Below are 12899 nucleotides of genomic sequence, written 5' to 3'. Positions count from 1 at the left end.
AGTGATGCTTTTGAACTGTGGTGTTGGAGAAGACTCTTGAGATTCCCTTGGACTGCAAGGAGATCCAACCAGTCCATTCTAAAGGAGATCAGCCCTGGGATTTCTTTGGAAGGAATGATGCTGAGGCTGAAACTCCAGTACTTTGGCCACCTCATGCGAAGAGTTGACTCACTGGAAAAGACTGATGTTGGGAGGGATTGGGGGCAGGAGGAGAAGGGGACGACAGAGGATGAGATGGCTGGATGGCATCACTGACTCGATGGACACGAGTCTGAGTGAACTCCGGGAGTTGGTGATGGACAGGGAGGCCTGGCGTGCTGCGATTCATGGAGTCGCAAAGAGTCGGACACGACTGAGCGACTGAACTGAACTGACTGACGCCGTAAAGACTCGCTGGCAGCTACGGGATGCAAACTGGCGCTGGGACAATCAGCAAATCTTACAGAAACTGCTTTCCTCGGGTTTGTATTTTCAAAAATCAACCTTTCAATTACAAACGTGTCTGGCTCAGCGGGTCGGAAAATGGTCGGGAGTGAGCGGTGGGGATACAACCGTGAACTGAAGCCTTTAAAACCTTCAGTCAGAGACCAGGTGAGGCGGGCCTTCGTGGCGCCATTTCTTATCCTTGGTCCCACGGACTTCTCCCGTGAGAACATTGAGATTCCTTCCAGGATTTCCAGCCAATGGCTACAACAGCTCCGGCCCAATGAGATGAAGGCTATCTTTCGACTGGCTTCTACTCCTTCCCAGCCAATCGGAAACATTCTTCAAATGCCACTTTCTAAGCTGCGCAGGCTCTGAGGAAGCTGGCTTCACTTCCGGGCGGCTGCCGGAGGCCGCTCCTTTTGTTGCCATAGCGACCGTTTTACGTTAAGTGGTTTGTAGATTTTAGCCAGGTGACTGCGGAGACTGCTGGGGCACATCGTTTCCCTGTCCTCTCGGTTCCTTGCGGCCGAAAGGCCTTCTAGGATCCGGGGATCTGGCCTAGGCTTCCGCGGCGCCCCGTGGGGGCGGAATGGCCGCGGAAGAAGAGGATGAGGTGGAATGGGTGGTGGAGAGCATCGCGGGATTCCTGCGGGGCCCGGACTGGTCCATCCCCATCTTGGACTTCGTGGAGCAGAAATGTGAAGGTAAAATATGAATCTCGAATCGTCAGTCCTTGCTCACCTCTCTCACACCAACAGCCTCTCCACACACCGCCTCTCATCTCCTCGATCTCCCCTCCTGTCGACCAGGTTTAGAGCTGGATTTTTAGAATGTGTTGCTGTCACCGCGCCTGTCTTTTCCACGGTGATGAAAAGGGGGACGACATACCTCTCCCCGCTGGGCCCAAGCACGCATTCGAAAAACAGTAGACTTTAGTGCTGTGTTGGGCCTCCCACTCCATCCTGCACCTTTCTGCCTTGGCCAGGTGACTGTGGGTTTCTTTCTTCATCAGCTTCCCCAGTGACTTGGGAGGAGAGATGTCAGTTTGCTTCAGAGTTCCTTCTGATTCCAACTGTTGGCCAAAAAGTGGGTGGGCGAGGGATATGTGGTTACTCCGGTAGCCCTAGAGCAGGTAATCTCGGTGGCCTGTATTGCCCTTTTTGAGCTCTCTGTCTCGGTTATACCAAAAATGGAGGGTATCTTCCAACAAATGAGATATGAAGACGTGGCATAACGTTCCCTGTGAGGAAAGAGTACCTCCAGATTCTGGAGCTTTGCATTCAGTTCTTAGAGATAGTTTGGAGTCCATTTATGGAAAAGGAACCAGAAGCGATGTCATAAGAGTAATTTAAGGCTGTTGTCCTGGTTGTTTAGCTGGCCAAGACCTTAAGGGTAGTAATATCCATTACGAACGTCTGTCGTATGTTGGAGGGGTTAGACTTGTTTTTTTTTAAGGTTCAGTGGGCTAGAGCTAGCGTCCGTGGGTACAAGCTAGAGGTAAACAAATTTCTGTGAAGGAAGTGCTTCATAACAGATAGTATCCTGGATAAATCGCCCGTCTCGGAAGGTAATGAGTTCCCTAGGCGTTAGCAGTGTTTGAATGAATCTGATAGCACCTTAATGGAGTTATTACAGAGGGGAATTCAAATGTCAAATGGTTGGTTATCATGAATGATCTGTTAAGAGTCCTTTCAACCTTAAGTTTCCATGAATCTGGTAAAGATGAAATTTACTTTGACCACTGAATCTTTTCATTACATTCTCATTGCCATGAGCAACATTCAAATAGTATTTACTAGGTATTGTTCTCGCAGGTAATTTTTAAAAGAAGTTCAAAATAACTTTTATTTCTGCTCTATTAAAGAATTTAAAATGCTATTCTGAGACTGAGGAAGCATTTGGTGTTCTGATCTCCTTTAGGAGAAAAAAGAAATTATGTCACCGTTTGATTCCACTTATCCCACTGAACCTAAATGCTGAAATGGCAAAAAAAAAAAAAAAATTTTTTTTTTATTCCCACACTTTAAAAGTGGCTGCATCTCAGCTATAACATAGCTGATTGTGTAATTTTATAGGGAAATAGTAATCTTCAGACTTGTAAACATGTAATGTAGTAATTTGGCTTCAAAATTATCTGAAAACAGGTTTATTAGCTGCTATATTGCATGTATGCCCAGTGCTATGTAGAATAGATGCCACGAGAAATGGAAGTAACATTTCAGTGGCACTTGAAATAATAGTGTTTATATTTCACTGACTTTGGTTTGTTAATGAGGTATTCTTCACCTTAGGTAATTTAAAAATTAGTTTTATATAACTTTGTAAATATCAGCATTTATTTCAACATTTATTGAGTGTCTTTGAGCCAGAAGTTGAGGTTAGAAAAGTTAATAAAACAAATCTTTGTCCTTGAGAAGTTTATAATTTGGTGGGGAAGACAAGCAGGTAAATGGACTTTAAATATAGTGTGACCAGATGTTATTATAAAGGTGGACATATGGTGCTGTGTATTCAAATAGTTCTGAGGAAGGAATCTGAATAGCCAAGGGAGTTGGGAGTGGGTAGCAGATCATGGCGGAGAAGGCAATGGCACCTCACTCTAGTGTTCTTGCCTGGAGAATCCCAGGGACAGGGGAGCCTGGTGGGCTGCTGTCTATGGGGTCGCACAGAGTTGGATACCACTGAAGTGACTTAGCAGCAGCAGCAGCAGATCATGGAGAATGTGCCTCTTACAGTATTTTGAAGAATGGTTGGGAGAAGAGGTATTGGGTAAAGGCAAAGAGATCCAAGAAGGGCTTGAGCAAAGACCTGGGGCTTTGAAGCACCTTGTATGTTTTTACATTTGTCCATGTTCCAAGTAATTGTGTCCTGTTATGAGGGCAAAGTTTGGGTTTTGGAGTGGTGGGAGATGAGACTTGGGATCCAATCTTGAAGAATTTTGTCTGGGATTCTAAATATTCTATACTTATTCGCTAGGCAAAGAACTGAAGAGTTTTAAATAGAAAATTACCAATGTTAGTTTTGTATTTTAGAAAGAATGGGGGAATTTTTTTTAGAAGTGGCTTATGGTTTACAGTTCATGAATTTGTCTTTTCCTTGATCACATTGTAGCTTTTTGAAGGAATATATATCTTTCTGATCTACATTGTTTCACACATATCATCATTGAGTAAACATTTGTTTTTATTCATTTTTGTTTCATTATTGATTTATATGTAATAAAGAAAGAGTCAGTTTCAGTAAAATTTGGATCAGCAAAATTCCAATATGGTAAAATAATCTGGAACCTGTTGTGAAAGGAATTATTTAGAAACTTACCAATAATGTTCCATTTAAAGTTTGTAAATAAATTGTTGTCTCGTATTATTGATTGAAAAGTGGCAAATTAATGCTCCTCTCCCATATGAAGTAGCTCTTAGGTACAGACAAAAACTCGTTTACAATTAATTATTATTATTTTTAATCCCAAGAATTTTAAAGTGGAAGAGCCAGTTTACAAGAATGAGTGTTCTATTTGTAAGTTCTGTTTGTGGAGCTGACTTTCATATTTAATGAAATTTTTTTACACTATGCAATATTTTTCTTTTAAATTTAGTTTTCGATGATGAAGAAGAGAGCAAATTGACTTATACAGAGATTCATCAGGAATATAAAGAACTAGTGAGTATTTTTAAACTGATTTTAAATATAATTTGAATAATATTAATTCAAATCTGTTCTGAATTTAAAAAATAGACTTGTCCATTTAAATTCCAAAATTCCAGTAGTATTCCAAAATTCTACCTTAGTAGTGCTATCAGTTGCATCAGACTCCAGGAGTTCTCTGGGCATTTCCTCCATAAGACTCTGGAATGTAGGGAATAGATTTAGGACAACTATTTTAAGGGATCTTGCATCTGATCTTTAAATTTTATTCCTGTTCTTCTGCTGGTATATCCAGGGGAGTGTTCATTATTAATTTAGCCATGTTGTCTTGAGATTTTAAGAAATGCCTCTGGGTAGCACAAGGATTATACCACATCAAACTTCATAATCCTGACTTTAGTTATTTCTGGTAGAGGAAATAAACTTTCATTTGATTCTCTGCAAAGATTTTCACTTTTAGTTGTTAGGGTTTTTTTTTTTGGTGAAAAAGATTGTCACTGCCATATAATATAATTTTATGTAGATTAATAATTGCAAGCAAGCATTTGATTATACTTTTCTAAACTTAATATAAAAACTCATTTGGAATCTTTCAATGTAAATTGTAAAAGTTAAACTTTTTTTTTTAGGTTGAAAAGCTGTTAGAAACTTACCTTAAAGAAATTGGAATTAATGAAGATCAATTCCAAGAAGCATGTACTTCTCCTCTTGCAAAGACCCGTACATCACAGGTTTTTGTGTTTTTCTGCTAATATATAATTTTAACAAAAATGCCCAGGATTCCACTTAGATTTGCTGTGTTTGATTGTCAAAATATAATATTCTAGAGACTGTAAGAGTGAAAAGCCAATTTAACACATATGGATTCTTTCTTTATAAGTACCTTGTGAAAAGATAAATTTGAAGCATTAATAAACTGATGCTATTAAAAAAGAACTTCCTATCAGAACTATAATAGATCACAGGCTTTATGCAAAAAAATTATTTATATAAGTCTCTGATGGTTTTGCAGTTGCCCCTTTTTTAATCTTAGCAGATACATAGTACATGGTTCCTGGGGCTTTCTTCTGTTAGAACTAATTTTATTGTCTCATTTGTTCTGCAGTGCTGAATTGAAGTAGGTTTTAGGTGTATTTGTAACTAATATTTACTGGGGGTTCATGCTAGCTGCTGTTTTAAGCACTTGACATGTATTATTTCATTGAATCTTCCTAACAGTCCTTAAGAAATTGGTACTATTTATTTTACTTTGTTTTAGAATTGAGAAAACTATTGCACATATATGTTAAGGAACTGGTGCACAGTCTACAAGTAAAGTAACAAAGCCAGAATACCAGCTCAGGCTCCGAGATTGAGTATAGAGATACGTCATTACTACCCAATAGCCTTCTCAAATAGTTATTTTAGCTTTTCATCTTCTACCAAATTAACTATAATTCCTTAGTGAGATGATAGGATTATCTAGGATGTGATCTCAAATTATCATTCTCAACCTCCTGCTGTCATTCTATAGTACATTACATATTATAGTAATTCTGGCTACTTGTTTTTGTAAGCGTTGGTGCACCTGGCTTTGCTCATGGTCGTTCCTTAACCAGGAATCCTCAGCCCCCACCTTCTCACTACTCCATCCTTTCCTTACCCAGAGAAACCCATCCCATCATCATGGCCTGCTGCAGGGCAACTTTCCTGCTATCTCTAGTCAGACCAGTACTCATTCTGCCCCGCTGAGCACTTTTACATTTTCAATTCAGTTTAATTACCTTGAATTGAAGTTTTTTACATGTCTGTTTACCTTGAGGAATTTATTGAAAATTATTAATTAGTATCTAGGGTTCTTTTAAGGCATTGGTGTTTGTTTTTATTTTTCTTGTATTTCCAGAATATTTTCTTTGGTTAATATTTGTCAACCTCTTCATTAAGCTATTATGAATGAATCTGAAATACTTTGTGAAAAAAGATGTTCATAGTAATAGTAGTCACATCCATCTTTTGTTTTCATCATCAGGATAACTTGTGAATGAAGACATTCAGAATTTTAAAATACTGTTTTCAGATCAAAAGTAACATATCTTTCTGCTTTGTTCTGTTACATAACACCTTTTGATTTGGAGTTGGTTCGTAGTACAGTCTGGTTATGTACAAGCATGGAAACCTGATACAGACAGACTTGGATTTGAGCTTAGATCTTTTGATTACTTTCATTTATCATGGACAGAGTTGTTTTACAGTTTTCCTATCTTGTCTATTCTGATTCTCAGTTTGAACATCTGTAAAACAGGGACAGTATCTACTTTGAAAGGTTTTTGTGAAATTTGAGCAAAAATGTTCATAAAACATTTAGCACAATACCTGACACATATAAAGTGCTCTATAAATGGAAGCATCTTGTAATTAATGGTAGCTATTTTGGTGGTTGATTAGCAGGGTGCTAATTAGGCCAGGGTCATGTATTCAATCCCCATGTGGACTAGTTAGCTTTATTCTCTTCTCAAGCAAACTTAGCCCCAGATACTAAGGGCAGTATGACTGAATCAGCACATGGCCATCTCCAATAACCAGAAAAATAGCCCAAAGCCTGCTTAGTTACTGCTTTGCAGCAATAATCTAATCTTTGTAAATAAAGATCAGAATGCTGATTCCATTATGCTAATTTAGAGTAGGAATTCAAGAAACCAATTGTTCGCCCAGGGTAGTTTAGGAGGTATTTTTTCTTTTGTTTTGGTCTGTTTGGTTTGATTTTTATTTTTATAAACAGTTGCTCACTCCCCTCTCATTGAACTGTACTACTAAAGATGACTTGCAAAATTCTTTTCACCTGGTTTGGTCACCATTAGTCCTAGACCACTGGTCCTGGCATTCTTGTGTATTAAAATCAGCAGGAGTTGTAAGGAGTGCATCCGGTGAAGGTGTCTGTTTTAAAAAAACAACAACCTTTTTTTTCCCCTTCCTTCCTTCCTTCCTTTCTCTTCCTCTCCTCTTCTCTCCTCTCTTCTCCTCCCCTCCTCTTTCCACCCTTTGCATCCTTCCTCTCCCATCCTTCCAACTCTCTTCTCCTTCTTTTTCTTCTCCATACAGCTTGTGGGATTTTAGTTCTCCCACTAGGGATCAAACCTGGGCCCTCTCTGGTGGAAACACAGAGTCTTCACCATTGGCCTGCCAGGGAAGTCTCAACAACAGACTTTTTAAGAGCATGTTTTCCTGTCTTACGTGTGTAGCTTCTCAAAAAATGCTCATAAATTAAGATACCTTTCTAAAAAATTCAGAAAAATATGATAATAGAATGCATATTGAGATATTATTTCAGTTGTGTTCAGTTGATTTTGTAATTTTATGGTGTTTTCAACTGAAATAGGCAAAAGTGGCTTTTTTCATTGCTTGTAATTTTTGGGGGGAGGATAGAGCTCATCACTGATTTCCATGTATAGCAGGAGCCAGGGATGACTATATGGCAAGAGACAAAGTATTTTTTGTTTTTGCTTTTCATGTGATTTACTTTGGCTTTTGTAAATTAGAACTTAACACTTTCAGAAACATTTGTCTTCTAATATTAATTTGGGAAAATTATTCTTTTTTTCCCCAATAACTTGTATCACTAAAATGATTACATGTATGGTATAACTTTCATTTTCTAAAAACACACACTTATCAATTAATAATATTTTGTCTGATTGCTCATAAGATTTTTAAAAATCAATAGACTTTTTCTAAGAGCAGTTTTATGTTTACAGAAAGTTGAGCAGCTAATGTAGTGTCATCTTTTTTTATTAAAGTCTTTCATTAGTGTAGTATATTTGTTGATGAGCCAGTATTGATATATGATTATTAAGTAAAGTCCATAGTTTATATTAAGGTTCACTCTTTGTGTTGTACAGTTGATTTTGACAAATACATAATGTCATATATCCATCATTACAGTATCATACAAAATAGTTTCACTGTCTTAAAAATCTCACGTATTCCACATATTCATCTTTCCCATCTTTGCACCAAACCTCTGGCAACTGCTGTTCATTTTACTGTCTGTATAGTTTGGCTTTTCCCAGGATATTATGTAATTGAAATCATAAAGTATATAGCTTTTTCAGACTGACTTCTTTCATTAAGCAATATGAAGAAGTTTTTTCATTGTTTGATAGTTTTCTTTTTATTGCTAAATAATATTCCATTTTATGGATGTACCACATTTCGAAGGTGGTATATAATCTTGTGAAGGATATTTTGGTGCATTCCAGTCTTTGGCAATTTTGAATAAAGTCACTATAGCTATTCATATTCAGGCTTTTATGTGGATGTAAATTTTTCATCTCATTTGGGTAAATACCTAGAAGCAAGACTGCTAGATCATATGTTAAGATTCACTCTTAACTTTGTAAGAAACTGCCAGACTCTTCTAAAGTAGCTATATCATTTTACATTTTTACCAGCAATGAATGGAAGCTCCTGTTGCTCCATGTCTTCAGTAACACATGATATTGTCAGGTTTTTGGATTTTAGCCATTCTGATAGATATGTAGTGATATCATTGTTTTCTTCTGCCCATTTTTAAATTGAGTTATTTATTTTCTAATTGTTGGGTTGTAAGAGTTTTTTGTATATTTTTGATACAGATCTTCTTTATCAGATATGTTTTGCAAATATTTCACAAAATATTCTCCTGTGGCTTTTCTTTTCATTCTGTTAACAATGTCTTTCACAAATTAGAAGTCTTTTTTATTTTAGTGAAGTCTGATATATTGATTCTTTCATTGTTTATGGTTATGATATTTTACCTTAAGAAGTCATTGCCAAAAGCCAAGGTTAGCTAGATTTTTTCTATGCTATCTTTCAAAGTTTTGTTTTTACCTTTAAATCTGTGATCCATTTTAATTTTTGTGAAAGATGTAAAGTCAGTGTTTAGATTCCTTCTTTTTTTCCATGTAGATGTCAGTTGTTCTAGCAGCATTTTCTAGAAAGATGATCCTTTCTTCATTGGATTGCCTTTGTTCCTTTGTCAAAAATCAGTTGACTGTGTTTTTGTTGGTCAATTTTCAGGTTCTATTCAGTTTCATTAATCCTTCGTCTGTTCTTTCACCAATATCATACTGTCTTGATTATTGTAGTTTATAGTAAATCTTGAAGTCATGTAGTGTCAGTCCTCTGACTTTGATATTTATCAATTTTGTGTGACTGTTCTGGGTCTTTTACCTTTCCATGTACATTTAAATATCAGTTTGTTGATATCCACAATTGCTGGGATTCTGATTGGGGTTGTATGAATCTACAGATCAAATCTGGGAGAAATGACATGTTAACAATGTTGAGTCTTCTTATTTATTAACATGGAATAGATCTCCATTTATTTAGATCATCTTTGATTTCTTTCATAAGAATTTTTTGGTTTTCCTCATGTAGATCTTGTGCATATTTTGTTACATTTATTCCTAAGTACTTTTTTGTAGTGCAAATGTAAATTGTATTGTGTTTTTTATTTCAAATTCCAATTGTTGATTGCTTTGTTGTTGTTGTTTAGTCACTCAGTTGTGTCTGACTGTTTGCGACCCAATGGACTGCAGCACGCCAGGCTTCCTTGTCCATCACCATGTCCTGGAGCTTGCTCAAACTCATGTCCATTGAGTCAGTGATGCCATCCAACCATCTCGTCCTCTGTCACTCCCTTCTCATGGCTTTGATCTTTGTCAGCATCAGGTGGCCAAAGTATTGGAGCTTCAGCTTCAGCATCAGTCCTTCCAGTGAATATTCAGGGTTGATTTCCTTTAGAATTGACTGGTTTGATCTCTTTTGCTATCCAAGGGACTGTCAAGTGTCTTCTTCAACATCAGTGTTTGAAAGCATCAATACTTCAGCGCTCAGCCTTCTTTATGGTCCACTCTCACATCCATACATGACTACTGGAGAAACCATAGCTTTGGCTAGACAGACCTTTGTTGGCAAAGTAATGTCTCTGCTTTTTAATGTATGTTGTCTTGGTTGATCATAGCTTTTCTTCCAAGGAACAAGCATCTTTTAATTTCCTGGCTGTAGTCACCATCTGCAGTGATTTTGGAGCCCAAGAAAATAAAGTCTTTCACTGTTTCCGTTGTTTCCCCATCTATATACCATGAAGTGATGGGACCAGATTTCATAGTTATACTTTTTTCCCCCTTAGTCCTTTGAATCAATAGAAAGGCTTTCACATCATTTCTATAGGCTATGCTATTGAATTTCTGCAAATAAATAATCATTATTCTTTTGAGAAGTAAAAGGAATCTATATCTTTTCTTTAAAGTTCTATCTTTATTTGTATAGAATTGTATAAAATTCTTTAAGTGTTCGATAGAATTCATCATTGACCCCGGCTGGGCCTGGTGCTTTTTGTTTTGGAAGATTACTAATTATTGATTCCATTTCTTTAATAGATATAGACTTATTCAGATTGTCTGTTTCTTGTGTGAGTTTTAGCAGGTTGTGTTTTTTAAGAAATTGGTCCATTTCATCTGGATTATCAAATTTGTGGTCATAGGGATGTTCATAAAATTCCTTTATTACCTTTTTAGTGTCCATGGGATCTGTAGTAGTGTCCCCTTTTGCATTTCTGATATTTTAAAATTTATGTCTTTTTTTGTGTCTCATGTCCTGGCATGTGGAACCTGCCTGACCAGGGATTGCACCAATGCCTCCTGAAATGGAAGCACAAAGTCTGAACTACTGGACAACCAGGGAATTCCACATATCCACCCACTTTTTTTTTTTTTAAACTTAACCTGGCCAGAGGTGTCTCAGTTTTATTTATTTTTTAAATAATTAGCTTTTAGTTTTGTTGATTTTCTCTATTGATTTTCTGTTTTCCAATTTCATTATTTCTTCTCCAATTTCTATTATTTCCTTTCTTTGGATTTAATTTGCTCTTTTTTTATTCCTAAGGTGGAAGCTTTGATTGTTGATGTTTGTTATTTTTTCTTTCCTAATATATGCTTCAGTGCTTTAAATTTCCTTCTAAGCACTAACTTTTGCTGCACCCCACACATTTTGATAAGTTGTATTTTCATTTAGTTAGAAATAATTTTAGAGATTTTCTTAAGACTACTTCTTTGATCCATGTGCTGTTTTAAAGTGTGTTTCTTAATCTCCCAAGTATTTTAGGTTTTTCTAGCTGTTGTTCTGTTACTGTTTTCTAGTTTAATTCTGTTGGGTCTGAGAGTCTCCTCTATATGACTCCTGTTCTTTTTAAGTTTATTAAGGTGTGTTTTATGGCCTAGAATGTTGTCTATTTTGGTGAATGTTCCCGGTGAGCTTGAAAAGAATGTATTTTTCTGTTGTTGGAAAAATGTCAATTTGATCTAGTTGACTGAAGGTGCTGTTCAGTTCAGTTATTTCTTTGTTGATTTTCTGCCAGCTGATTCTGTCCATTATTGAAGTTTCCAACTATAGTAGTGAATTCATCTGTTTCTCCTTGTGGTTCTATTAATAGAGCAGCAGAAATGCATGAAATCACTTGTAACTTCAGGCTAAGTATGAACATGTTTGGAGGTTTTTAAAACTCATTTAAGTCAGATTCTGAAAGACTCAATGTTCATATTTTTGTCAATGTGCTTTTTTCAAACATGTATGACACCACATTTATGTATTTATACCATTTATCTCATAGTCTTCTTTCAAAGTAGTTTGACATTTCAATTAATTTAAAGGATACTTAAGATTGTTGTTGTTTTTAAACCACTTGCTAGCTTTTTGGAGTAACTCTTGTATTTAGTTTCTCTAACTACCCTTATTGGAAGCTCTTAGGCAAAGGGTGTTCCATTTCCTTGGACCAGTGTAGCCCAATTGCTGTACAGTTGTTAGGTTTAGCACACCAGTTTGATATTTAATCAAAAGGCCCAGAAAATTACTTTTATAGGACTTCTTAGTTTTAAAAAAATGCTTTCTTACACTGCTCAATTCTAACACCTAGCCAGAAAGTTACTATATTTCCTTCATTCTCAGATGAAAATTTTCTATCATAAATATCTCATCAATGAGAATGCATTTTGTAATTGATGGCATGTTATAATTTAATGGATAGGGTTTTTTTCTTTTCTTATTGGTACATGAAATAATGGTTTATTTTGCTAATCTATTGAGTCTTAGAATTGACAAAATACTCCATTATTATTGTTGTTATTATTATGCTAATTTTCAGGTGAAGAAACTAGTGCCCAGAAGCCTAAATGATGTATATGGAATCAAACAACTAACTATGGTTAAGCTCAAAGTAGCCTTTCATATCAGGGGCTTATTTTTTCCCCCCATTGTTTCAATAGTTCTCAAACTTAAATGTTATAAGAATTATCTGGGGAGATACGTGGGTACCCCTTGTCCAGAAATTTAGATTAATTACGTCTAGGGTAGGGTTCAGGAACATGCATTTAACAGTCCTTCTTTCCTGCATTTCTTAGAAGGGTTAAACATACCCTTTGAGAAGCCCTGCATTATATGTTTAAGGATCAGCTCAAATGCAGACTTGCTGATAGCTCTAGCTGACAAATGCCATCAGTAGCAGTGCCCTTCAAGTGTTTGTCAGTGATGAGGACAGAGAACTTGATATTACTAATAAGACCAAGAATAATGTTATGTGGTTGTGTAATCCCACAAAGGTGCCCTGGCAGATCAGATATACTACGCTATTACAGAGGCTGGCTACAGTTGTCTTTATTTATAATTTTTTATTTTTAAAGGAAATTTAAAATTTTTTTGAAAAAATTGGGGTTTAGTTACTTTACATGGCTGTGTCAATTACTGCTATACAGTGAAGTGAATCAACCATAATGAATACATACCTGCATCCCCTCTTTTTCTGGATTTCCTTCCCA

At 36.4% G+C, this 12899-nt stretch overlaps 1 protein-coding gene across 1 annotated transcript in view; it reads left to right on the top strand.

Moving 5' to 3' along the window:
* The first annotated feature begins 376 nt into the window (after positions 1 to 376).
* The window catches only part of CFAP36 (cilia and flagella associated protein 36), a 30552-nt gene continuing 18029 nt past the window's right edge, over positions 377 to 12899 (top strand). Inside the window, exons 1-3 of the mRNA XM_069583291.1 lie at positions 377 to 1130; positions 4022 to 4086; positions 4701 to 4802. Of these exons, the coding sequence (XP_069439392.1) occupies positions 1016 to 1130; positions 4022 to 4086; positions 4701 to 4802 (282 nt within the window). The 5' untranslated portion in view covers positions 377 to 1015. The remainder of the gene's footprint in view (positions 1131 to 4021; positions 4087 to 4700; positions 4803 to 12899) is intronic.

This window comes from Ovis canadensis, chromosome 3 (genome assembly GCF_042477335.2).
Source record: "Ovis canadensis isolate MfBH-ARS-UI-01 breed Bighorn chromosome 3, ARS-UI_OviCan_v2, whole genome shotgun sequence".
Taxonomy (NCBI): Eukaryota; Metazoa; Chordata; class Mammalia; order Artiodactyla; family Bovidae; genus Ovis; species Ovis canadensis.
Note: the sequence above shows the minus strand (reverse complement) of the source record. Positions and strands in the feature narration are given on the sequence as shown.